The sequence below is a fragment of the Glycine max genome, chromosome 12 (assembly GCF_000004515.6).
Source record: "Glycine max cultivar Williams 82 chromosome 12, Glycine_max_v4.0, whole genome shotgun sequence".
Classification (NCBI taxonomy): domain Eukaryota; kingdom Viridiplantae; phylum Streptophyta; class Magnoliopsida; order Fabales; family Fabaceae; genus Glycine; species Glycine max.
Window position 1 is genome coordinate 1278754 of NC_038248.2, and position 27446 is coordinate 1306199.

The 27446-nt window shown below is 33.3% G+C and overlaps 3 protein-coding genes across 6 annotated transcripts; all 3 read left to right on the forward strand.

The window, feature by feature from the left end:
- Window positions 1-1126: 1126 nt before the first annotated feature.
- On the forward strand, window positions 1127-5671 carry LOC100786507 (probable methionine--tRNA ligase). Its single transcript, XM_006591953.4, has 15 exons — window positions 1127-1392; window positions 1510-1654; window positions 1859-2012; window positions 2163-2318; window positions 2679-2909; window positions 2984-3127; window positions 3288-3378; window positions 3774-3880; window positions 4003-4117; window positions 4365-4492; window positions 4613-4678; window positions 4792-4920; window positions 5035-5178; window positions 5267-5387; window positions 5536-5671. The coding sequence occupies exons 1-15, from the start codon at window positions 1278-1280 to the stop codon at window positions 5601-5603; spliced, it is 1914 nt and encodes a 637-aa protein (XP_006592016.1). The 5' UTR covers window positions 1127-1277; the 3' UTR covers window positions 5604-5671.
- Window positions 5672-7254: 1583 nt separating this feature from the next.
- LOC100809861 (probable methionine--tRNA ligase) lies at window positions 7255-12969 on the forward strand. Of its 3 annotated transcripts, XM_006591955.3 has the most exons (18): window positions 7272-7572; window positions 7668-7812; window positions 8019-8172; window positions 8323-8478; window positions 8834-9064; window positions 9147-9290; window positions 9451-9541; window positions 9937-10043; window positions 10166-10214; window positions 10281-10337; window positions 10438-10565; window positions 10686-10751; window positions 10865-10993; window positions 11096-11239; window positions 11328-11448; window positions 11597-11829; window positions 11926-12027; window positions 12503-12969. In XM_006591955.3, the coding sequence occupies exons 1-18, from the start codon at window positions 7458-7460 to the stop codon at window positions 12731-12733; spliced, it is 2403 nt and encodes an 800-aa protein (XP_006592018.1). In that variant the 5' UTR covers window positions 7272-7457; the 3' UTR covers window positions 12734-12969. The 3 variants fall into 3 exon arrangements, with proteins under 3 accessions (XP_006592017.1, XP_014619901.1, XP_006592018.1); XM_006591954.3 differs by lacking the exon at window positions 10281-10337 and having other exon boundaries at window positions 7255-7572; window positions 10166-10280; XM_014764415.2 differs by having other exon boundaries at window positions 7260-7572; window positions 10166-10337.
- Window positions 12970-15352: 2383 nt separating this feature from the next.
- LOC100813443 (protein EXPORTIN 1A) lies at window positions 15353-26598 on the forward strand. Of its 2 annotated transcripts, XM_003540119.5 has the most exons (32): window positions 15353-15747; window positions 16062-16178; window positions 16833-16925; window positions 17039-17110; window positions 17584-17691; window positions 17763-17845; window positions 18608-18746; window positions 18826-18894; window positions 18972-19049; window positions 19171-19233; window positions 19315-19359; window positions 19670-19777; window positions 19949-20047; window positions 20277-20483; window positions 21010-21069; window positions 21177-21287; window positions 21693-21790; window positions 21875-21983; window positions 22427-22492; window positions 22598-22696; window positions 22811-22891; window positions 22999-23088; window positions 23208-23293; window positions 23413-23493; window positions 23578-23760; window positions 23942-24008; window positions 24588-24698; window positions 24843-24950; window positions 25139-25276; window positions 25362-25499; window positions 25568-25672; window positions 25993-26598. In XM_003540119.5, exons 1-32 carry the CDS (start codon window positions 15649-15651, stop codon window positions 26113-26115), a joined length of 3234 nt encoding a protein of 1077 aa, XP_003540167.1. In that variant the 5' UTR covers window positions 15353-15648; the 3' UTR covers window positions 26116-26598. The 2 variants fall into 2 exon arrangements, 1 of the variants encoding a protein (XP_003540167.1); XR_005887532.1 differs by lacking the exons at window positions 25362-25499; window positions 25568-25672; window positions 25993-26598 and having other exon boundaries at window positions 15414-15747; window positions 24588-24743; window positions 25139-25157.
- The last annotated feature ends 848 nt before the right edge of the window (window positions 26599-27446 follow it).

The window sequence follows — 27446 nt, forward strand, 5'->3', positions numbered from 1 at the left end:
ATAAAGTTAGAAAATAAATAAAATTGCCACGAGATAAACCAAAATAAAAAGTACCTATTCTGGAATATAGTTCTGGAAGTTATTTTGTTTGAGCTAAAATTGGTTGGATCCAATCTTTAATTATTGGATGTGCAAGAGGGGGAAGCTTTTGCTCTTTTACAATAGATGTTGACATGTTGTGGCTCGTTGAACTTGTATACAATCTGTTATCTTTGAGACATAAAGATTGTAAGTTGCTTGTTTTGTGCAGAAGATAAATTCTCAGAATGTGGAGTTCTTGTTAATCATATTAACCATTAGGGAGCTGCTTGGAGCTAATATTGGCTTTAAAATTCAATATGTTAGAAGATACATGATTACGTATCCTAGCTATGACATCGATCATCAACTCTAGTCATCACATTTTTTCTTGTATTCCACGGTGTATTTACAACTCCCTTGCTATGAAGATGAATTGATTTTATTGTAATTCAACCCTTCTTGTTTGTGCATATTTGTAACTCGTCCAGAGAAATTTTTTTATTTATTTTGAACAACTAATTAATTTAAATATAAAATTCAGTATTATAAATATTTTCATACTTGTTGTGATTTTCTATCAAAAACTATTTTTCAAACAATCAAATGAAATATATCATTTTAACATTAATCTTTATCTAAGATATCCAACTATAAAATTTATTCTTATAATCAATTATATATTAATCAATAATTTCACTATTAAAATAATATATTTTGTTGTTAGTAATACAAATACATTTTCGGTCAATAAAGAACTATATTATTTATGTAATATTTTTATTATAGAATCTATAATATTATTTTTCCTCTATCTCTTTTTATTATGTCAATTGTTTTTTATTCAGAGTTTCAATTATCCATAATTGAAAGACAGGACTAAAAACAAATTACTATAAAAAAACCCTCTATAATATATAGAGTTACAAAAAATATTAACATAAAGAAATAAAATACTACTTATAGTTATTGAAATCACCTATTTTTTATTTTTTCAAGAAATAGTTATTGAATTTAATTATATATATAAAAACATAAACAAATTTTATACAATAACGGAAAACTTGTTAAGCAAGGTATACATTTAGAAGAGGTGCTACGAACGAGTTGGAATACCTAGTCAGTCAGTTGTTACACACAATAGTCAGTTCGTTACAAACACAAACGCCGGCCTCACCCTTCCTTACTCTCCGTTTCTCAATCTCGCCGCCGGCGGAACTGCTTCATCTCTCCGGGGAACGCAACCGAATTCTTTTCCAATGACAGAGAATCTGAAAGCGCCGAAGCTTCCCGTCGAAGGAAAGCGCAACATTCTCATCACCAGTGCCTTGCCTTACGTCAACAATGTTCCTCACCTCGGCAACATCATTGGATGTACGTTTCATTCCTTCATTCAATTTGAATTTAATCGATTTAAATCCATGATTCAATCTGTGTATTTATCTTGCGTGCGTTGCCGAGGGATTAAAGTATTGGTTTGATTTTGTTTAGGCGTGTTGAGTGCTGATGTGTTTGCTCGCTACTGTCGGCTTCGCGGTTATAACGCTATTTACATCTGCGGTACTGATGAGTATGGAACCGCCACTGAGACTAAAGCCATGGAAGAAAACTGCTCTCCCAAAGAGATTTGTGACAAGTATATGTGTTTCAACTTTTTAACTTTTTTATTTATTTAATCTGAGCTGTATATTCTCGCTTACTTAGTATAATGATTATAATTATATTCAAATGATCTTATTATTTAATGATGTGGTGGACTAGGTTTGTCTTTTGTTTCACACTGATTCATTCCTTGGGAGCGAAGTTTCATTAACACTCTCAATTCTTTGTGTATTTGTAGATACCATGCTATTCATAAGGAGGTCTACAATTGGTTCAATATAAGTTTTGATGAATTTGGGCGGACGTCATCCCCTGAGCAAACTGAAGTTTGCCAAGCAATTTTCAGAAAGATATTCGAAAACAAGTGGCTATCCGAGAACACAATGCAGCAGGTTCTTTGGCCAAACTGTATTTATTTCTTATTTTGTTGGTGTGGTCATTCTCTCCTTGGTTGAAAGTTGAAGGATAGTTTCCTGATGTCAAATATTTTCAAGGATGTTATTATTATACTTTGCTTTACTTAAATGCCTATTGTATTTCAGCTTTACTGCAACACCTGTGAAAGGTTCTTGGCTGATAGGCTTGTGGAGGGAACCTGCCCGACTCCTGGCTGCGAGTATGATTCTGCCCGAGGAGACCAGTGTGAGAAGTGTGGAAAGCTTCTAAATCCAACAGAATTGAAAAATCCCGGATGCAAGGTTTAATCTTTCTACTAAATTTTAACTCTATGTTTTGCTGGTTGATTAATTAATGGTTTCATTCCAATTTGTGGAAGCATTTGTTGTGATTCTCGTTGATGATCTTTCTGAATTGAATGGATTTCCGAGTTGGAGTTTTTAATAGCTCTGGGTTTCATACTTTCATTGCACAACCCCATTCCTTAACTTTTGTTTTCCCTTTGCTGAGTTTCCTTGGTTCTTTTTATACTTTTTTGTTTTAATCATGCTTTCTGGAGCACACACGTTTATTTATTTGTAATGTTCTAGTACAATTATGGTTGTGTTGAGGTAGATGAAAGTTGATAACTTCTTAGATGAGATTTTTGACATCTGTAACAGGTTTGTCAGAAAACTCCTCGTATTCGTGATACAGATCACTTGTTTCTTGAACTCCCCCTATTGAAAGATAGATTGGAAAAATACATCAGTGAGATGTCTGTGGTTGGTGGATGGAGTCAAAATGCTATCCAAACAACAAATTCATGGCTTAGAGAAGGGTTAAAGCCACGCTGTATTACAAGGGATCTAAAGTGGGGGGTTCCGGTTCCACATGAAAAATACAGTGACAAGGTCAGTTTTTCGATTGACTTTTTCAAAATTTTAGTTGTTTTCATTTTTTAAATTTATGTGCTCTATACTGGAAGGTTTTCTATGTATGGTTTGATGCACCTATTGGATATGTCTCAATCACTTCGTGCTACACACGTGATTGGGAGAAATGGTGGAAAAACCCAGAGAATGTGGAGCTGTATCAGTTTATGGGCAAGGACAATGTGCCATTCCATACTGTAAGTTGGTGTCTTTATACAATTTGAGGATTTTTATGCTCTTATGTTTACTTGGGACGATTTATGTCAGTATCTTGTTTTCTATCATTTTCCATCACTGATCTTTAATTCTCCAGCTGAGTTAAAAGTTCTTTGTAATCTGATGGAATTTATTCTTCAGGTGATGTTTCCATCTACTCTACTTGGAACTAGTGAAAATTGGACTTTAATGAAGACTATTAGTGTTACTGAATACTTGAATTATGAAGCAGGTTAGTTATCTGAGTTGCAATGGTTTCGGTCAGCTAGTTTTGATAAACTTCTCAAAAAGCACTTATAGATGAGAGAATAAAATGAATGAAAGAGGTAAAATAAATTATTATTTTTGCACAAGTTAAAATCAACTTATGTCTTATGTACCTGAATTTTTTAAAACCATCCTCATTTCATTTGTCCATAATCACTTAAAAACTTGTATGGGTTTATTTTTTGAGTTGGGAATCAAATACTTATCTAAATTGAACAGCTCACATGGGTTACAAGTTAATCCAAAAAGGGCCTAATGATGCATATAACCAGACGGGTGACTTTCTTTGGAAGTAAACTGATAATTATTGACATTTGGACATTATGAAGTAACTAAATTTTACTGAAAAATTATTTGTAGGGAAGTTTTCTAAGAGCAAAGGTATCGGAGTTTTTGGTAATGATGCGAAAGATACTAATATTCCAGTTGAAGTATGGAGATATTACTTGCTCACTAATAGGCCGGAGGTAATTCTATTTTAAACATACTTTATCAATTCTATTTTACCTGTCTTGTCTCTTGTGAAACATTAATGGATATTCTATTCTCTTCCCATTTATTGAATCTTTGAATGGATTTTGCGTTGTAGGTATCAGATACGTTATTTACGTGGTCGGACTTGCAAGCTAAATTAAATAGTGAGTTATTGAATAATTTGGGCAACTTTATCAACCGAGTTTTGAGTTTTATTGCCAAACCTGCAGGTTGGTCAAACTCTTTCATCATTTTTATCTTCAAGTGTCTACTGATTAGCTGCTACAAATCCTGAGAAATTACATTCATTAGTATTGTGACTTTATATATTTTGACTATTGATAAATAGTTTTCTTTTTTCACCGCCTTTAGAACGTGTAATGATCTATACCTATTACTTTCTTCAATATTCCACTGTTTATTTCATTTGCTGCTTCTTCCTGTTATTTGATACACACATTACTTTGTGCTGTGAAGGGCAAGGATATGATTCCATTATCCCCTCTGTTCCTGATGATGTAAGTGGTGACTCCCATGGTCCGACCAAAAAATTGGCTGATAAAGTTGCTGCATATATAGACCAATACATAGAAGCAATGGAGAAGGTAATTTATCACCCTTTTGAAACAACATGATTTGCTAAATTTAATCACTAGAGTGCATGGTCTTTTATTTTAATCTAATTATTATCAGTTTGATGGAATTTCCTTTTGCAATATGTTAAGGTTAAACTAAAGCAAGGGTTGAAAGTCGCAATGAGCATATCCAGCGAGGGAAATGCATATCTGCAGGTAACTTTGGAGCTGCTATGTTTGGTTCCCCCCAACAGCATATTCACTTTTTATATTATATTCTTGCTAAATGGCTGCCTACGTTCTGAATCCTTTTGCAATTAAATTTATAGGAAGCTGAATTCTGGCGCCTCTACAAGGAAAACAAATCTCTCTGCTCCCTTGTCATGAAAACTGCAGCTGGGATTGTATATCTTCTTGCTTGTTTGTTAGAACCTTTTATTCCATCTTTCACTCTTGAAGTAAGTTAACTTCCCTGTGTATCCATATTGCACTTGCGACAGTACGTTTTAAGTTTGGTTAGTTATTCCAAGACATTCTCATTCTCAGTACTTGTCTGTTTTCTGGCATTGAAGGTATTTAAGCAGCTAAATTTGCCTGTGGATACACATGTTTCACTTTGTGACGATAAAGGAGACATTGATAGGGTAAAAAGACCCTGGGATATCATAAGTGCTAGTCATAAAATTGGAACACCCAAGCCATTGTTCAGGGAACTGGTAAGTGGCCTGCTTTCTGAAATTTAATTAAGGATTCAAGTTATGCTTTTACTTTATTGTCATTGATGTTTTCAAAATTGTTGACCAGAAAGATGAAGAGGTGAAGTTCTACAGGAAGAAGTTCGCAGGAAGTCAAGCTGATAGGATTGTGCGTGCAGAGGCCGAAGCTCAGAATGTTGCTGAGCAACTGAAGAAAACGAAAGTTTCAGGTGTTTTTCCCGGCTCTTCCATTTCTAACAAGTTTAAAGAAGTTGGCAGGAAGTCAAGTCGTTAGGATTCATGTGCATTATTTTTCTTAAATAGATAACAGAATTGTTCAAGATTACTTACACTGATTAGGGTTATTGTTTACTACAGATGGCAATGTAAAGAAAAAACCAGCAAAATCGTTAAATGAAGTAAAAAATAAAGCTGAATCATTCTGATAATGAGTTGTAGTTTAAACTCGCATGAAATAATTTGGGGAAGAGTTATACGTACGAGGAAAGACAAATTTAGCTATGGTTTTATATCGTTATTGCTTTTCCAACCTTTATAATGCATGGATTTTGTACTGGCTCTTGAGGTTTAAATAGTTCTGCTAGCTGTACGTTGACTGTTGAGAAGATTTTTGCCACTGAGGAACGCAAGCCAATAGGTATTGTATTGTTTTCAAGTAAATGCTCTTTAAATACACTGTAAAGAGCACTTAAATGGAGCAGTTAAGTTTTAATAAATACTCTCTTTACACTTATTATGCAGCAGTAGTCACAATGATGACGATAATAAGTTGTAACGATAATGATTATAAAAATGTGATTATTAATTATTTTTTCTTGAAAAGATAAATATTATAAAATGTTATTCAAAATTATTTTTTGACATAATCTACCTATATTCTAACATTATTTGCTTTGTTGTCTAATGTGCACCTAACATTAGATATCTTATCATGTACTTAGATAGTGTGTGCTTTAGTTTTGTTTTTCTTCTCCACAAAAGCTCTTAACAAAATAATGAGCTTATTTTAAAAAGGTAAAGAAACAGAAGAAAAAAAAAGAGTTTAAAAAATAGTTGCTTTGAGTAACTTAAATTAAGTTTTTTTGGCAACTTATTGTAAGTATATTTTAATACCCTTTAGGTACCCCAAACATACTTTTGGAGTCCTAAACTTAATTTCGTATAATGTTTGAATTCTCTAAAATTTAATTTTGCAACTTGCATTTGAGATAAACTCGGATTTGAATCATAAGCAAACAATTTGATGTTTTTTTTATAAATATAAGTATTTTTGATTTGTATATTTACAATAAAAGCATGAATTGAAGTACCTTTGACTTTGATTGATATTATCCTAACAAATTTCATTTTATCATCTTACTTTTTGAGGAAAAAAATATCTGAACGTAAATTATGTTACAGTAAATTCATTTTTAACAAACTTAACTTTACAATATACTTTAGTTTTAAATTTATATTTTTAAAATTTAATCCAAACATGCATTATACAAGTACAACATTAAAATCTTACACATGTCATTTTTAAATATATAATCTATATTTTAAATTATGGTAATTAATTTATGTTGTAATATAATATTACTTTGACTTTTTATGTCTTAAAAATATTGAAATTTTATTTAAAAATAAAATGAAAAAGATAAATTAGAAGAGATAAACACTATGGATTGGTTTGTTTAAACTTTATTTTTATAATAAGTGTTTTTAATTTTTTTTATAAACATATAGAATTTGTTTATCAAAATAATAATCAGAACTCAATTTTTTTTAAGCAGACATAGTTTGAACAAACACACAAAAAATAAAAACAAAAAATTATTTATTTTATTAAAATAAGTATTTTTTAAAAAATATATTTAAATAAACTTATTTTATGTCGGACAAATCATTTCAACTAATTTTTAATTTTTTTATTAGATGAAAATTTTATTTAATTATTTTGTAAACAAGTTTAAATTATAAAATCTGTCTAGTTATTGCAAAGTGTCACTGTGAAATCACCTATTTTTTATTTTTACAAGAAATAGTTATTAAATTTAATTTATATATATAACCATAAACAAATTTTATACAATAATGGAGAACTTGTTAAGCGAAGGTATCCATTTAGAAGAGGTGCTACCAACGAGTGGGAATACCTAGTCAGTCAGTTGTTAGACACAATAGTCAGGTTCATTACAAAAAGCGCCGGCCTCACCCTTCCTTACCCTCCGTTTCTCAATCTCGCCGCCGGCGCAACTGCTTCATCTCTCCGGCGAACGCAACCGAATTCTTTTCCCATGGCAGAGAATCTGATAGCGCCGAAGCTTCCCGTCGAAGGAAAGCGCAACATTCTCATCACCAGTGCCTTGCCTTACGTCAACAACGTTCCTCACCTCGGCAACATCATTGGATGTACGTTTCACTCCTTCATTCAATTTGAATTTGATCGATTTAAATCCATGATTAAATATGTGTAAGGATCAACGTATTGGTTTGATTTTGTTTAGGCGTGTTGAGTGCTGATGTATTCGCTCGCTACTGTCGGCTTCGCGGTTATAACGCTATTTACATCTGCGGTACTGATGAGTATGGAACTGCCACTGAGACTAAAGCCATGGAAGAAAACTGCTCTCCCAAAGAGATTTGTGACAAGTATATATGCGTTTCCTCTTTTTATCCTTTTTATTTATTTAATCTGAGCTGTATATGTTCGCTGACTTAGTATAATAGTTATAATTATATTCAAAGGATCTTATTATTTAATGATGTGGTGGACTAGATTTGCGAGTCTTTTGTTTCACACTGATTCATTCCTTGAGCGAAGTTTTATTTACACTCTTAATTCTCTGTATTTGTAGATATCATGCTATTCATAAGGAGGTGTACAATTGGTTCAATATAAGTTTTGATGAATTTGGACGGACGTCATCCCCTGAGCAAACTGAAGTTTGCCAAGCAATTTTCAGAAAGATATTCGAAAACAAGTGGCTATCCGAGAACACAATGCAGCAGGTTCTTTGGCCAAACCGTATTTATTTCATATTTTGTTGGTGTGGTCATTCTCTCCTTGGTTGAAAGTTGAAGGATAGTTTCCTGATGTCAAATATTTTCAAGGATGTTATTATTATACTTTGCTTTACTTAAATGCCTATTGTATTTCAGCTTTACTGCAACACCTGTGAAAGGTTCTTGGCTGATAGGCTTGTGGAGGGAACCTGCCCGACTCCTGGCTGCGAGTATGATTCTGCCCGAGGAGACCAGTGTGAGAAGTGTGGAAAGCTTCTAAATCCAACAGAATTGAAAAATCCCAGATGCAAGGTTTAATCTCTACTAAATTTTAACTCTAGGTTTTGCTGGTTGATTAATTAATGGTTTCACTCCAATTTGTGGATTGTGATTCTCATGGATGATCTTTCTGAATTGAATGGATTTCCGAGTTGGAGTTTTTAGTAGCCCTGGGTTTCAAACTTTCAATGCACAATCCTGTTCCTTAACTTTTGTTTTCCCTTTGCTATGAGTTTCCTTGGTTTTTTTTAATACTTTTTTGTTTTAATCATGCTTTTTGGAGCACACACATGTTTATTTATTTGTGTTGTACTGGTACAATTATGGTTGTGTTGAGGTAGATGAAAGTTGATAACTTCTTAGATGAGATTTTTGACATCTGTGACAGGTTTGTCAGAAAACTCCTCATATTCGTGATACAGATCACTTGTTTCTTGAACTCCCCCTATTAAAAGATAGATTGGAAAAATACATCAGTGAGATGTCTGTGGTTGGTGGATGGAGTCAAAATGCTATCCAAACAACAAATTCATGGCTTAGAGAAGGGTTAAAGCCACGCTGTATTACGAGGGATCTAAAGTGGGGGGTTCCTGTTCCACATGAAAAATACAGTGACAAGGTCAGTTTTTCTGTTGACTTTTTCAAAATTTTAGTTGTTTTCAGTTTTTAATTTTTTAAATTTATGTGCTCTATACTGGAAGGTTTTCTATGTTTGGTTTGATGCACCTATTGGATATGTCTCAATTACTTCGTGCTACACACATGAATGGGAGAAATGGTGGAAAAACCCAGAGAATGTGGAGCTGTATCAGTTTATGGGCAAGGACAATGTGCCATTCCACACTGTAAGTTGGTGTCTTTATACAATTTGAGGATTTTTATGCTCTTATGTTTACTTGGGACAATTTATGTCAGTGTCTTGTTTTCTATCATTTTCCCTCACTGATCTTTAATTCTCCAGCTGAGTTAAAAGTTCTTTGTAATCTGATGGAATTTATTCTTCAGGTGATGTTTCCATCTACTCTACTTGGAACTAGTGAAAATTGGACTTTAATGAAGACTATTAGTGTTACTGAATACTTGAATTATGAAGCAGGTTAGTTATCTGAGTTGCAATGGTTTCAGTCAGCTAGTTTTGATAAACTTCTCAAAAAGCACTTATAGATGAGAGAATAAAATGAATGAAAGAGGTAAAATAAATTATTATTTTTGCACAAGTTAAAATCAACTTATGTCTTATGTACCTGAATTTTTTAAAACCATCCTCATTTCATTTGTCCATAATCACTTAAAAACTTGTATGGGCTTATTTTTTGAGTTAGGAATCAAATACTTATCTAAATTGAACAGCTCACATGGGCTACAAGTTAATCCAAAATGGGCCTAATGATGCATATAATCAGACGGATGACTTGCTTTGGAAGTAAACTGATAATGATGGACATTTGGACATTATGAAGTAACTAAATTTTACTGAAAAATTATTTGTAGGGAAGTTTTCTAAGAGCAAAGGTATTGGGGTTTTTGGTAATGATGCGAAAGATACTAATATTCCAGTTGAAGTATGGAGATATTACTTGCTCACAAATAGGCCGGAGGTAATTCTATTTTAAACATACTTTATCAATTCTATTTTACCTGTCTTGTCTCTTGTGAAACATTAATGGATATTCTATTCTCTTCCCATTTATTGAATCTTTGAATGGATTTTGTGTTGTAGGTATCAGATACGTTATTTACATGGCCGGACTTGCAAGCTAAACTAAATAGTGAGTTACTGAATAATTTGGGCAACTTTATCAACCGAGTTTTGAGTTTTATTGCCAAACCTGCAGGTTGGTCAAACTCTTTCATCATTTTGGTCAAACTCTTTATCACAGTTTTTGGAACGTGTAAAGATCTATACCTATTACTTTCTTCAATATTCCACTGTTTATTTCATTTGCTTCTTCTTCCTGTTATTTGATGCACACATTACTTTGTGCTGTGAAGGGCAAGGATATGATTCCATTATCCCCTCTGTTCCTGATAATGTAAGTGGTGACTCCCATGGTCCGACCAAAAAGTTGGCTGATAAAGTTGCTGCATATATAGACCAATACATAGAAGCAATGGAGAAGGTAGTCTATCACCCTTTTGAAACAACATGATATTGTAAATTTAATCACTTGAGTGCATGGTCTTTTTTTTTTATCTAATTATTATCAGTTTGATGGCATTTCCTTTTGCAATATGTTAAGGTTAAACTGAAGCAAGGGTTGAAAACTGCAATGAGCATATCCAGCGAGGGAAATGCATATCTGCAGGTAACTTTGGAGCTGTTATGTTTGGTTCCCCCCAACAACATATTCACTTTTTATATTATATTCATGTTAAATGGCTGCCTACGTTCTGAATCCGTTTGCAATTAAATTTACAGGAAGCTGAATTCTGGCGCCTCTACAAGGAAAACAAATCTCTCTGCTCTCTTGTCATGAAAACTGCAGCTGGGATTGTATATCTTCTTGCTTGTTTGTTAGAACCTTTTATCCCATCTTTCACTCTTGAAGTAAGTTAACTTCCCTGTGTATCCATATTGCACTTGTGAAAGTACGTTTTAAGTTTGGTTAGTTTATCATTCTCAGTACTTGTCTGTTTTCTGGCATTGAAGGTATTTAAGCAGCTAAATTTGCCTGCGGATACACATGTTTCACTTAGTGATGATAAAGGAGATGTTGATAGGGTAAAAAGACCCTGGGATATCATAAGTGCTGGTCATAAAATTGGAACACCCAAGCCATTGTTCAGGGAACTGGTAAGTGGCCTGCTTTCTGAAATTTAATTAAGGATTCAAGTTATGCTTTTGCTTTATTGTCATTGATGTTTTCAAAATTGTTGACCAGAAAGATGAAGAGGTGGAGTTCTACAGGAAGAAGTTCGCAGGAAGTCAAGCTGATAGGATTGTGCGTGCAGAGGCCGAAGCTCAGAATGTTGCTGAGCAACTGAAGAAAACGAAAGTTTCAGGTGTTTTTCCCGGCTCTTCCATTTCTAACAAGTTTAAAGAAGTTCACAGGAAGTCAAATCATTAGGATTCATGTGCATTATTTTTCTTAAATAGATAACAGAATTGTTCAAGATTACTTACACTTATTAGGGCTATTGTTTACTACAGATGGCAATGGAAAGAAAAAACCAGGAAAATCATCAAATGAAGCCAAAAATAAAGCTGCTGCTGAACCAGATATTACCATCACAAGGCTTGATATCCGGGTTGGCCTCATAATAAAAGCTCAAAAACATCCTGATGCAGATGCACTATATGTTGAAGAGATTGACGTCGGTGAAGAACAGACCAGAACTGTTGTCAGTGGGCTTGTCAAATTTATACCACTCGATGAAATGCAGGTTTTTGTTGAGTCAGAAATTATATTGTCTGTTAATATATAGTTATGCAGGTACTATTTTGACTACTGATTAATTAATTCTAATAACTTTTTTCAGAACCGAAAGGTCTGTGTTCTTTGCAACCTAAAGCCAGTAACCATGAGGGGCATTAAATCTCAAGCAATGGTTCTTGCTGCTTCCGATGGTGATCACACCAAGGTAAGGAAAAACACAAAACCTGTGTATATCAGGTGGTGTTGATCTATTTTGACAGCTTTTAAATTACACTGTTATTATGGTCTTAGTATGGCTAATGTTTTTGATTATATGATGTAGTATGATTGTATGTGCTGAGTGTTTATGATTATAAAGATATTGCATGATTGCACGGTCACACTTGTTAAGTGCTAATTGAAAGACAATAGAGTTCTCCTAGATTGATATGCATTTGTCTTCATAATTTGTACTGTGCCATTTTCATCTCAGACAGTAAGTAACAATCAATCCTTGAACTTCCCCCTCCAGATTCTCTACAAATAATTTCAAAGATAAAATTGGTTCTTAAAGGGTTAGTTAGTAAAACCTGGAATTAGGTTGCCATTACTTTGGTTGTCCATAGTGGATAATTAAACTGGAAGCTATTTTTGTGTGTTCCTTTCAAGTGCTAAATACCTGATTGCTGTGCTCCCTCCAGGTTGAGTTGGTTGAGCCTCCCAGTTCTGCTCAACCAGGAGAAAGAATTACATTCCCTGGGTATGAAGGTAATCCTGATGAACTCTTAAACCCAAAGAAGAAAGTTTGGGAAACATTGCAAGTCGATTTGCACACAAATGAGGAACTGGTGGCATGCTACAAAAATGTTCCACTCACCACATCAGCTGGCGTTTGCAAGGTTTCATCCATAAGCTGTGGATCCATAAGGTAGACAACGAGTTCAAAAAGAGAGAAAAAAAGGAAATTAAAAAAGAAAAGAATTTGCTTTTTTATCTGTTGCCTTTTTTTTTTTTGCCGTAAATGTAGAATTTGCTTCGTGTAATTTGACATTTTGACGTGCTTTCTTCATCTTCATTTTTACTGCCCATATGTTGGGTGAGCTGTAGCCAAATTATTTGCATTGTTTTTTATTAAACTTTTTAATTTAATCTACAGACTTCGTAAGCATATTTCTTGGGGTATCTATCTAATTTTTCCTATTTAGGGACCATTGTCAACGGAGTCATTAGGTTTACTTTTTATATTTTACTATATACATTACCCCCGTTCCATTCGATAACAAATCATTAACCTGATATAATGTCTAAAAAATGAAACTGTCAATTACATGTATAGATTTAAAAAAAATAGGATAAAATATGTTTGAAGTCCATATAAAATTTGAAAAGTATTAATTTCATTTTTATAAAATTTTTAATATTAATTTGATTTATGTAAAAATAAAATATATTTTTATTGATTTTCAATGGTATTTTTGTTAAATGATTTTTTGTTGTGAGTAAGGGACTTAATTATTTTTTCTCTTTACCTATCCAAACATAGATAATATTAAAATTTATTGTTGTTTCATCTTCTCCTTGTGATCATAAAGTGCGAGAAAATCGTCTAAAAATGATAAATTTATAATTTTTGAAGATTTTAATCGTCATATTGTTTAATTCATTTGTAATTAAATTATAGAATAATATTAGTCATATTAGATTATCGATTAACAAGATAACTCTTTACCTATCCAAACATAGATGATTTTCTGTGGTGACTAAGAGATTTAATTATTTTTTTTTCTTTACCTATTTGAACACATATAATATTAAAATTTATTGTTGTTTTATCTTCTCCCTAATGGGATAATAAAGTGTGAGAGATCGCCTAAAAAATCATGAAAATTTATAATTTTTGAAGAGTTTAATTATTATAAATTATTTAATTTATTTGTAATCAAATTGTATAATAATGTTAATCATATTAGATTACCGTTTAACAAGATAACTAAGAATTTTTTAGAGGAATCAAATTATTAAAAAAAATTATAAAAATAAAATTAATATTTTTAAATTTTTTTACAAGGAACCAAAACATATTTTATCCAAGAATTTATTAGTAATCATTTCAAAAATAAAGTATCATTTCAAAAATGATACTGTACTTTTGAAAATGAATGTTAGCACCATGGTTCTAGGTGTTTTTATACTTAAAACACTGATTCCAGTTACAAAATTATTTCACATTAGTGTAAGACTTGGTTTGTTTTAAAGAAAAAATAATTTATTTTTATGACTTCCTTAAAAAGAGTTTCTGAAAAATAAACAATGATTTCTCTAAATTGTTGTCAAAATTTTGGACGCAAACCTTGACATGCTCTCGTGTTCACCGGCATGGGCAATTTGGAGGTGATAATGATATTGTGAATACGCTCACGAAAATAAGTGCCATGGCTATCTGCTTCTCTCGTGTGCTGACAAAAAAATTGGGCTTCATATAGAATATAAAAATGATTAGATGGAAAATGGCTTCCACATCTCATCCAAAATTCCAAATCCAAAACCTTCACATTTCACACTTTTTCAGCCTCCCTCGAGTCGTCACTGAAACAAGGATGAACTTCTCTTTTTGGCTGAGAATCCATAAGTGCCTACAACGATTTATATAATATTATATTTTAACTAAGAGTTATTCTTTCTGTAACTTTGATGGTTGGTTTGCCATGTGATATAACAACACCAGTTCAACTAATGAATTCACTTTTGTCGTGGTGTATCAAATTATATCAATATAAAGATCATTATTTTTATTGTGCATTGGACACAGCGAAATTTACTTCCCACCATAGCCTGGGCTTATAAACTAAAGTGTATCAAAAGAGTCTTGGTAGATTAAGAAATGTGTGAATTATTATTAATTTTTAATGTTTGTGTTCAATTCTAAAATATAAATTTATTATACTTTTTTATAACGAGATAAATATAAATTATATCATATGTATTTTTTTCTTACTCCAAAGATATAAATTCATAATTTGAACAGAACAATTATTTCTTCACCTTAAATTTTTTATGTAAGTACATAATTTGAATCGACAAACTTTTTCTAACTTGAATTATCATTTCTCACCGTAAGTTACCAAAAATGACAATTAAAAAAAGCTATTAATCATATTGAAAAATGTATTTAAAAATTTAAATATATCTTTTAACCATTATCATATCTAATCTAAATAATGGTAATATGTACTTAAAAGTTAAAACTATTGTCCTGATTAAAAAATTTAAAACTATTGAAAGTATAAGTTAAAGAAAGTTAAAAAAACTAACCTACTTTCACATTTTCTCACAGAGTATCATGATTTAGTCTTATTATTTTGGGTTTTAGTCCTTGTCTAGAATCACTACCTGGAACAAATCTCAATCTTTGAGTTATTATTTTGCCTTTGCCTTTAATTAACTACATATAATTATATAAAACGTAAAAATTTCCTTTCATTTTTTATTTTAATTAACAAATAATTTTTCAACCATTCTTTATATTTAACAGTGTCTTTTATAGTTGAATGTTTTTTTTTTGTCAACAAATATGAGCGGAGTCCTTAGCCTTTACTACTTACGTGCGTGCGCCTCTCTTCCTTTCAAACTCTGCTTCAAATTCAAGCTGTCTTTTTCATCTCTCTCTCTCTCTCTCTCTATATATATACATATATATGTATGTATGCATATTTTAATATTTTGAATAATAAATAAAAAAAGTCTAAGGAAGTTCTTTTCTCTCCCTGAAATATCTCTCTCGCGCACGCTCTAGTCTAGTCTAGGGTTTTTGTTGCTGGTCTCAGTCTAGGGTTTTGTCACTCATTCCATGGCCGCCGAGAAGCTCCGAGATTTGAGCCAGCCGATTGACGTCCCCTTGCTCGACGCCACCGTCGCCGCCTTCTATGGCACCGGATCTAAGGATGAGGTCTCTCTATCACTCTCGTCTCTTCCAAACACTTCGCACTTACACTTAGGGTTTAACCACTCAATTGAATATAACGCCTTTTGGTTTCGTTATACGAATTATCCTCTTGCTGATATGTGCAATGTGGAGATATATCAATTGTTCTACTCGTTTCGCGTTTCAACTACAAGCCGTTTCGTTCTGTTGTTTTCGTCGTTAGTGTGATTAATTAGTCATACTAGAACGCAACTTGTTTTGTTTTAGAGAATGTGCTGCTAATTAAAGGACATTTTGTTCTATGCGACTGATGGATTTTGTGCACTTCAATGATGCAGAGAAATGCCGCCGATCAGATTCTGCGGGACTTGCAAAATAATCCAGATATGTGGCTTCAAGTCATGCATATTTTGCAAAATACTCAAAACCTGAATACCAAGTTCTTCGCCTTACAGGTTGGTTTGTTAAATAATCTGTTCAACTGTTTCTGTTATGCTTTTGTGGGTTTCAGTCATAATGCCATAACCTTTTCTGGTTAGACTACAGCTGAACAATAGCCTTGTGTTTCAGTCATAATGCTCTAACTATGTTTAGACATTAAAACCTTTTTAATGGGATTGATTCTAGCATACAAAATTTGTGGTATGAATGTGTGCTGGGTTGATCATAGTAGTCGGGCATAATATTTGATTATTTGAAAGCATGCTTAATTAAAAGCACTCTAATTAAGTTGCTTTACTTGTAGTTATGTGTGGTTTGAGTACTTGTAGGCAAAGTTTCTGTCTCAGAGTTCTTGAATTAATAGGCTATATTTGCTGAAATCTTAACCTACGTCCTTTAGTTGCCAAGAGGCTTATGGTAAAAATAATCTTTTATTGTTAAGATATTGGAGAGGGCTTTTTACTTATTTGCTTGTTGAGTTTTATGTTTTCATACCTGTGTTATATGGGTCCTTTAATTTGATCACTGCTTCAACTTGCTATTTAAGCAATGACTTCGAAAAGCAACACTTGTTAGCCATCAAACATGTTTTCCTTTTCTCTTGAGAATGTTACTTTAGATGCCTTTAGAGTAGTTTATATATATATTCTTTTATTTTGTACATTCAGGTTCTAGAAGGCGTAATTAAATATAGATGGAATGCATTACCTGTTGAGCAGCGAGATGGAATGAAAAATTTCATATCTGATGTTATTGTACAGGTATGAATCACATTTAAAGAGAAAATTGACCACTTCAGTTTTTCTTAGTTCTTCTTTTGTGAATTCTATGTTTTTCTGCTTCATCGATCCCACTATTGGCTTTTCTTGCATAGCTTTCTAGCAATGAGGCTTCATTTCGAGCGGAAAGGTTGTATGTCAACAAACTCAATATTATATTAGTTCAGGTAAAAATTAGAATTCAGTAGTGTTACTCTGATTATTTTGATTCAGTGATTAGTCTCAGAACCCATTGTTCATCGCATATGTTTTATCCCATAATTTTTCATGCACAAATTCGAGCTTCTTAGGAATGTTGTCTTTTTTTCTTGTACCTATCTTTTCAGGGTACCTAATGCTTACAAATTGATTTGAGTTATTTCTTTTGTTCTCTAATTCTGTTATCTGGTGCATATGGTTCAACCTTTCCTTTTCTATTCATGAATTCAATCTTGAATTTTTTTCCCTTGCCATGCGTATATATTAAGATTCAAGATAAAAAGATCTTTAATGCAGTTTTCTTAGAATTTTGTTTTAGATGTTGCATATTTGTATTTCTATATCTGGATTCAGAAACCTTTGCATTATTTTGGTTTTTTTTTTTGGTATTTATACATGAATTTGCACAATGCTGAAAATGGTCGGTTTATCTCATATGCAGATTTTGAAGCATGAGTGGCCAGCAAGATGGCGAAGCTTTATTCCTGACCTTGTTTCAGCTGCTAAAACTAGTGAAACAATTTGTGAGAATTGTATGGCTATATTGAAAGTAAGTTTATCCTACTTAACCTTAGATTATGTTCCTTATGCCCATTACTAAACTAAAAAATGTACGTTCAGCTTTTGAGTGAAGAGGTTTTTGATTTTTCAAGAGGAGAGATGACTCAGCAGAAGATAAAAGAGCTTAAACAATCATTGAACAGGTAAATGGTTATAGCCCAATTTCTATATATCTTTTATGTTTGCCATTTCATTTTCCTTTCTTTAACGTTGGGTGTCTGAAAGATTTTGATTTTTTAATTACTGGTTCACAGTAGTAGATTTGTAAGGTTTCATTTTAAAAACTTTGGCTGTGATGCTATATATAATTTTTCTGTAAAATTTTAGTGATTCAAAGATTGGCAAGAGATGATAACTGCTTTTAGTAGTGGCTAGGTAGGACTATTGATGATAACTGGTGGGTGAAAAAATAGATTGTGGCTGGTATTGCTTTAGTTGTTAATTAGTAACTGCAATATCAGCTGGAAGATTAGATTGGGTTGATTGACATAAATTGCTTACTTTATTTATTTTATTGGTAATGGTTAGTTATTTGAGAACCAAAATGATTTTTTGAAAACATCGAAAAGGGAGTTCTTGATACAAACATTTTCTGTTTTAAGAATATAGTGCACAACTGGTAAATAACCACATGTTGGCAGATTTACTTATTTGTTTCTAAACTGGAAAATATTCTTGCCAGAAGTTCCTTTGTTGTAAATTTATCATATTGTTCTCCTTTTTGAGATAACGTACCTTAGAGTGCTTTGGTTACTATTTAAACTGGCTTGACATATGTGCATGTTACTTTGATATCTGTGTTTGCTTCCCCTCGCCATACATACTTTGGCTAGTCAAGTATTAAGTGATTGGATGTGATTTTTCTACATTTACTTGTATTAAAGTTTATACTTGGTTGTTTGCAGTGAATTTCAACTCATACATGAGTTATGCTTATATGTGTTATCGGCATCCCAAAGGACTGAGCTCATACGAGCTACTCTATCTACATTGCATGCCTTCTTATCATGGATTCCCTTGGGTTATATATTTGAATCACCCTTGGTAGGTGCAGTTTTCAGCTTAAAATGAACTTGTTTGGGAGGAACTGAGAAACTGAAATCTTTTTTATGTTTCTCACCAGCTTGAGACACTCCTAAAATTTTTCCCTGTCCCAGCATACCGGAACCTCACCTTGCAATGTTTAACTGAGGTATATTCCTCCCTTTAAATGCTTATATGCTTTTCCATGAAATTTTCAACTTCAACATTCACTTTTTATATTTGCAGGTGGCAGCCCTTCAATTTGTGAATTATTATGATGTGCAGTATGTCAAGATGTATAACATATTCATGGTCCAGTTGCAGGTTTGTTTGGTTTGGTCTCCTTTTTTGTAAAATATATTGCATTCTCATTCATCTGGTTCTACTGAGTATATAATATAATTTCTTTTGTTGACTTCCGGATAATATTGTGTTAAATGTACAGGGAATACTCCCGCCAACTACAAATATACCTGAGGCATATGGACAGGGTTCAAGTGAGGAACAAGTGAGTGTTAATTGAAACAAGGTGCTTAATTTGCTTAATTAGTTGTGCAGTATTTGACTGACTTTTTTTCTCTCCTTGTAGGCATTTATACAGAATCTGGCACTGTTCTTCACTTCATTTTACAAGGCAAGTCTTATTTTTTCTGTTCTATGTCTATTCATAAGGTTATTTTGTGAATATATAATCATCAAACAGCATGATTAAACTGTGAAAGAAAGTTGACCTGGCTGAGATTGGTGACTTTGAGATTATAGTAGACTATATCAGTCTATATTATACTTGTATTTTGAAAGAATGTGACCTTCCTCCGGCTGGCGTCTTCTCTTTCATTATCATTAACCTCCTCTTCCTTTTTTTTTTGACATACCATTTTTGGGTTGTTTGTTGGATGTTCTGCTAACCATTAACGATATTCTGGTACCTTTCTATTTTGCAGTTTCACATTCGCATCCTGGAATCCACTCAAGAGAATATAGCTGCTTTGCTAGTGGGCCTTGAATATGTGATCAACATTTCATATGTGGATGATACTGAGGTTTTCAAGGTATGAACTTTTCTTCTGTTATGAATGCTCAACTTTATGCGTTTAACCTTGTATTTCCTTGTAGTTGTCGTCTGCATTCCCTCCCAACAATGTGTCTGTTAGTTTGCATGCCACTACCTCCTGTTCTGAAAACCCGAGTTCATGTTATACTTGGTTTGTTAAAAATAACAGGTCTGTTTGGACTACTGGAATTCCTTGGTATCGGAGCTGTTTGAACCACACCGAAGTTTGGATAATCCTGCAGCTGCTGCAACCATGATGGGACTTCAGGTGATAATCTCTCTCTAATACTGCCTCACTGATTGTTGAAATCAAGAATTAACCATTCTCTTCTCTCACTAAAACACTAGTCTAAGTCTAACAAAATATGTTTTGCTGTGCAAAAAAAAAAAGTCTAACAAAATATGACTTCGTATTGTAATGTTCAGATTGAAATTATGGTGTCGATATACTGTGCATACTTGTCACTGATGTTTTTTAATCAATGGAATGTGAGCAGGTACCAGCAATGCTCCCTGGTATGGTTGATGGACATGGTTCTCAGCTCCTTCAGCGCCGGCAGCTTTATGCTGGTCCCATGTCAAAGTTAAGAATGCTTATGATCTGTCGAATGGCTAAGCCTGAGGAGGTGCTCATAGTTGAAGATGAAAATGGGAACATTGTCCGTGAAACCTTGAAGGACAATGATGTTCTTGTTCAATATAAGGTTATAAGCTAACATCTTAATTCTACCAGAACTCTGTTGAATATTCATATCTACATAAAAAAAACCCGTGTCGAAATTATTATTCTCTGAATATTGTATTTCGATAGATTGCTTGTATATAACATTGATAGTGATATTTAATAAATTTGAGACACTTATTGGTGGGGAACCAGGGGAAAAAATGCTGGATACTGCTCTAGGTGCAGAGTCCTCCTCTGGTTCAACTCAGATACTATGAAATAAAATTGTTACTCAATAGCCAGAAAAACCCACAAGGCCTACTACTATGAGGGTCTATATGTAGATCAACAAACTAAAGAAAAAAGACGTAAGATGAAGATAATGATTACCTAATCCAAGCCAAATCTAAAAGATAATGCAAACTAATTATGCAAGATCAAAATAAAAATCCTCAAATATCAAATGTGAATTAAAATCAGGTTATGAGGGAGACTCTTATATTATACAGATTATGAGGGAGACTCTTATTTACTTTTCACTCACTGGTCATTGTTTTATTATACAGATTATGAGGGAGACTCTTATTTACTTGTCACATCTTGACCATGATGATACTGAAAAGCAGGTGTGTATCAGAAATCCTTTTGTTGCTTCCTGTTGTACAACTGTTGTATGTTTGTGCTGATATTTATGACACCTTTATTCAATGGTCTTTTATTGTGTAATGTCCAGATGTTGAGGAAATTAAGTAAACAACTAAGTGGTGAGGATTGGACATGGAACAATTTGAATACACTCTGCTGGGCAATTGGTTCTATATCAGGTTCCATGATGGAAGAACAGGTACTGTGAACATCATGCTCTCTAGCTTATTTGATATTGATTATATTACAATATGCATTTATTTAAAATTGAAAAATAGGTGTTATACTAATCTACTAAGGTCTTTCTGTTTCTGTTATTGTGACTGCCTGTTGGTCAATTTGACTTTAAACAGTCATAATTATTCATATATTGTTAATCTATGTCTGTGCACACCCATGGGGCAGGGCCAGGGGTTGTCCTGTCTCTGTCTCTCATGACTGCATATTTGTTTATTTCGTCTTTTCTGGGACTGATTCATGTATTACATCCCTTTATCAACTGATTTAATTTGTTAACTATCTCTATTTCTTTTATAGCATTCTTTTTTATTAGTTTTGGTGTTTTTTCTCTATTTTTTGTTTAGTTATCTTGGACTTTTTACAGGAAAACAGATTCTTGGTTATGGTCATTCGCGATTTATTAAACCTATGTGAAATCACAAAGGGAAAAGATAACAAAGCTGTTATTGCGAGTAATATCATGTAAGGATTATTCACACATTCCATCTTGCTGTGTTTTGCTTGTTTAGTTCTGTTTCTTTTAATAATATATCTTTTTGTTGGCAGGTATGTTGTTGGGCAGTATCCACGGTTTTTAAGAGCTCATTGGAAGTTCCTTAAAACTGTTGTGAACAAGTTGTTTGAGTTTATGCATGAGACACATCCTGGAGTTCAGGTTATTTTTTCTCCGTTGAAGCTTATTGTCAATTTTTGCTTGCCTATTATTTAGTGATGTATTAACTTGTGTCAAAACATAGCCAGGCTCTGATTTTTATTTTATATTTTTTTTAAGCAGGAGAACTTCTAACTAATTTTTGTTAAACATATAGTAATAATTTTGACAAGATTCCTCTCTTTAATCATTGTACTGTAGCCTATATAAATATCCTATTTAGCATACAATTATTTTGTTTCAATATATCCTTTATGGTGGCGTATAAACAATTCTGGCTTATGAGTTGGTTAAATATTATGTTAATCTATAGCGACCTTGTAGTACTTGTATATTTTTTGTGTGTGCTTGCAATTGCTAAAGCTATGATTTTGCTTGATTATCTATATATATGCTGCTGGAAATGCATTAACATGAAAATATTAATCATGTTTCTTGTGTTTTAGGATATGGCCTGTGACACATTTCTGAAAATAGTCCAGAAGTGCAAGCGAAAATTTGTAATCACCCAGGTAATTGGCTACAATTGCATCCCCTTCCCATCTTCCTGTTGCTAAAAAGAAGTGACTATTAGTACATGAGGTAATAGCTAACAGTCACAATGATTGCTATTTCAGGTTGGGGAAAACGAGCCATTTGTGTCTGAGCTTCTGACAGGCCTTCCCATCACTATTGCAGATCTTGAACCCCATCAGATACATTCCTTCTATGAATCTGTATGTCTTTAAATATCTTTGATCTCAAGTTCATTATTGGTTATAAATTTTTTTCATATGCTCTATGTTTATACTCTTGTTTCCACATTTTTAAGTTATATTCTTGTATTGTAGGTTGGTCACATGATTCAGGCAGAGTCTGATGCACAGAAGAGAGATGAATATCTTCAGCGGTTGATGGAGCTCCCAAATCAGGTTCTTTGCTTGAGAAGCCATATTATTTGCTGAACTTTTTTCATGCTATTTTTTTATTACTGAAAACCAAATATATAAATGCCTGTGGTTTTCCCCTTTTTCTGCAGAAATGGATGGAAATTATTGGGCAGGCACATCAAAATGTTGATTTTTTGAAGGATCAGGATGTAATCCGGACAGTTCTTAATATAATGCAGGTATAACTTCGAAATCATATATATGTTTTTAGTGTCACTGCTGTATATTCTCTAGTATTTTACACTCTCTGCTATTAAGCCATTTGAATTTATAAAGTTAATTTTTCTCCCAATTTCAGACGAATACAAGTGTTGCAACTTCTTTAGGGACATATTTCTTGCCCCAAATCTCGTTGATCTTTTTGGACATGTTGAATGTGTACAGGTATGTTCTGTTAACTATAGTTCTTATATTCTGGGACGCTAATAACATAATTGATACTCAGCAATAAATAGTTTGATTTGATTATTTACTAAATGCTAAATAATTTTTTGCTGCAACAGAATGTACAGTGAGCTTATTTCAAAGAGTATTACAGAAGGTGGACCTTTTGCATCTAGAACATCCTATGTCAAACTTCTACGGTATGATTAATTAAGGATATGCTGGTTTTGTACAAATGAGATTACTATCCACTCCGCTCTTTAGTCATGTTTATCTTGATGCAGTTCGGTTAAGAGGGAGACACTTAAGCTGATTGAGACATTCTTGGATAAGGCAGAAGACCAGCCACAAATCGGCAAACAATTTGTGCCGCCAATGATGGATCCTGTTCTTGGAGATTACTCCAGGAATGTTCCTGATGCAAGGGAATCAGAGGTTTTGTCACTTTTTGCAACAATTGTTAACAAGTATGCTTTTGTCTTTTTTCCCCTCATTTCCTTTATTTTGTTGATTGGTGTATAGGTGCTTTGAAATCCAAATTCTGTATGTAAATGTTCTGTTTCTTCCTCAGGGTAGAGCTGTTTTATTTGCTATTTTAATTATGAATAACTGCATGTGACATTCTCTCTCTCCCCCTCTCTCTCCCAGATATAAAGCTGCAATGATTGAAGATGTACCTCGCATATTTGAAGCTGTTTTTCAGTGCACACTTGAGGTAACTGTGTAGGATATTCATTCAGCTACTGATGAAAATGTCCTACTTTATTATCATGTTAATTTTAGAACATTGTGGTCTTCTTTTTGAGATTTAATTTTACAGCAATTGTTTATATGCATACACGGGGAAGACTGGTAAAGTTGGAGTTGCAACTTATCTGAAAAAGATGGTAGAATCTCGTTTTGTATGGTTTGAACTTGTGTGGAGAAGACATCAGAATCCTAGTAAAGAGAGTAGATTAGATGGAGGGTAGCTTAATCATTAAAGTTGGAGGGGAGACTTGGAAAAATTATAAGCAAAATTATTAATTAAGATTTGTGCGTTAGTGGTTTGTTTGTAGATGTGATTCACTATATAACATTATGGTGTCTCATCCATATACATAACCTGACCAATGGGAAAAGGCTTGGAGGTGGTGGTTGTTTTTAGATGCATATTTATATATTATAGAAGTTCTGTTCTGCAAATGATGCGTCATATAACTTGTGATTTTTAACAACTGAAGCCAAATAATTATTGGGTATCTGCAGGTAAACATACACTGAATTATATTTTCCTTTTTGTTCTGTTGTACAGATGATTACAAAAAATTTTGAAGATTACCCAGAGCATCGGCTCAAGTTCTTCTCTCTACTCCGTGCCATAGCTACTCATTGTTTTCCTGCATTAATCTGCTTGTCAAGTCAGGTTGTGTTTGCTGCTCCATCTCTGCCCACAATATATCAATGACATGTCAGTTTTTTTTTTTTATTTTATCTGTTGACTATGACTGCATTGTCAAAATTTGTAATCTTTTAGTCTGTGCCTCATGTTATTTGTGATCTATGCCAGCAACTGAAGCTTGTTATGGACTCAATCATATGGGCATTTCGGCATACAGAAAGGAATATTGCTGAAACTGGGCTTAACCTGTTGTTGGAGATGCTGAAGAAGTTTCAGGTGTGGTTTTCATAATTTTTGTTTACAACTCACTCCTAACCTTCCGAGGTTCTTTCTGCATGCTTAATTTTCTTTGTTTAGTGTATATAAGTTTGCCAGTTTTTGAGGATTTGTTACCCTCTCCCTTGTTGTACTTTCCTTCTCTCTATAATAATATACTTTTTGGTTGAATGTCTGGCTTATAACAGGGCTCAGAGTTCTGTAATCAGTTTTATCGGACATACTTTTTGACAATTGAACAAGAGATATTTGCCGTCTTGACTGACACTTTTCATAAACCTGGATTCAAATTACATGTCTTGGTGCTACAGCATTTGTTCTGTTTGGTACGGTGTCATAATCCTGCTTTATTTGGTTTAATTTTTTTAAGTACGTACGAAATAAATAATTATGGAGTTCCATCTTTTTCAGCTAGAAACTGGTGCTCTAACTGAACCTCTTTGGGATGTTGCTACAAGTCAATATTCATACTCAAGTAATGCTGTGTTTGTACGTGAGTTTACCATAAAACTTCTAAGCACTTCATTTCCCAACATGACATCAGCAGAGGTAATTGGAGTGAAATAAATAATTTGTTCCCTTACCAAAACAAATGACTGATTTCAAGAAATTTGCAGGTTACCCAATTTGTTAATGGACTATTTGAGTCCACCAATGATCTTTCCACCTTTAAAAATCACATACGAGATTTTCTTATTCAGTCAAAAGAATTTTCAGCTCAGGTATTGCTTCTTTTAGTGTTACTGCTTACATTGTGCTAACGATAGGGGTTTTCCTTTCAAAACTGATATGGGAATTTTATACTTGTATATCATGAAGTTGCAGTACATCTTGCAGCTATTTAAGTTGGTTCTTGCAATGACTGCGGGGATTAGCATTTTGCTAGCTTATTAATGTTTTTGGTTTGCTTTATATGCACCCTGTAAATTGTGTTAGATTTGCTCCTCTACCCATGTAGTATGGCATTGTTGACCCTTGATTATATTTTTTCCTGTAATTCTGTACAAATCTGAGGCCTTATCAATTGTCTTTTCTACTGCAGGATAACAAAGATCTATATGCAGAAGAGGCTGCAGCTCAGAGAGAGAGAGAACGACAAAGAATGCTTTCTATTCCAGGGCTTATTGCCCCAAGCGAATTGCAAGATGAAATGGTGGACTCATAGATAGGCTAAACAGTGTGGGAGTTGATAGTAATACGGTGGGCATTTTAACTTGTTTCACAGGCTTTGATTCAATCCATTGCCAGGTCCTTTAAGAAGAGATGCAGCGTTTTTCTCCAACATTAGTTTCCCCCCTCTTCCCAATATTTTAAGTTGGGACTGGTTTGGCAGTTCCTGATTTCAGAATTTTCGCTGGCCGGGGATACTGCCTTGTCCGTTGGGTGAGTGTAGATTATTCAATTACTAATTGGGGCTGATAATATTTGTAAGGGATTCATGAAGGCATCTTTATATAGAATCGCAGGATGGAAGACTCGTTCCTGAGTATTGATGACTCCTTAGGTGACACCTCCTTAACCTCGGGCGGTTTGTGCAGAAAACCCTTGTGGTTTGATATTTTGTATTTTTTCCCTCACCAATTAATTTTTAGGGATATTGATGTACAATGAGCGCACTTAATATATGGTTTCGTGAACTGGTGTGCTATATAATGTGTTCATTTCCTCCCAATAGTTTTTTTTAATGCTTCTGCTCTCAGTTTTAATGTTGAAAGTAACAGGAAATTCTAGTATGGCAAGAGAGCCAATTAGCAAATCTAATCAGGGAAAGATCTCTTCTACATAATTAAACACCGGGTTTAAATTTAATACTTAATCTGATCATGAGCTATCAGTATTTATACATTAGTAAGGCGAGAAATTAAGGAATCTGAGTGGGGAAAAGGTCCTCTTAAGATCGTGTGTGGATGGTGATTTTTTTTCTTCTTAAACTTTGTTCAGTTGAGATATTTTAATGAACAGTCTCTTCTAGAGCGTCTATGTTTCTGTGGAATGCTTGTAAGGTATTTTATTAACTTCATTGTTCAAGTTCACGTATATTTGGATAGAATGTGACCGTTAGATTAGTGTGTTTACTAAAAATATGAATGCTAGATTACTCTGATAGGCGGCTTGTGGAACAAAATATGTATAATTAAATTTTGTTTTCGAGAATGATTTTTATTTTTTCAAAATCATATTCCCTGTCTAGGAATAATAATATATAGGGGGCATTTTGTTTTCGAGAATGGGTTTCTTCATTTATAAGAAATTACATTTTAATGCGATCTTTGAGAATGTATAATGTGCTTGGTGTTTTAAAATGTTTTATAAGAATAGGATATTCATGATTTTGGGGAGAGGACCGTTGCAAAATGTCTCAATGTCTGTGAGGATGTTATGTGTTAATTTCTTAAAAATATTTAGCAGTAAGATTTTTTGAAGTCTGTTATGCAGTGATTGTAAAACAGTACTCGATGCTAAAGAAACAGTATAATAGCCATGCTTTGTAAATAA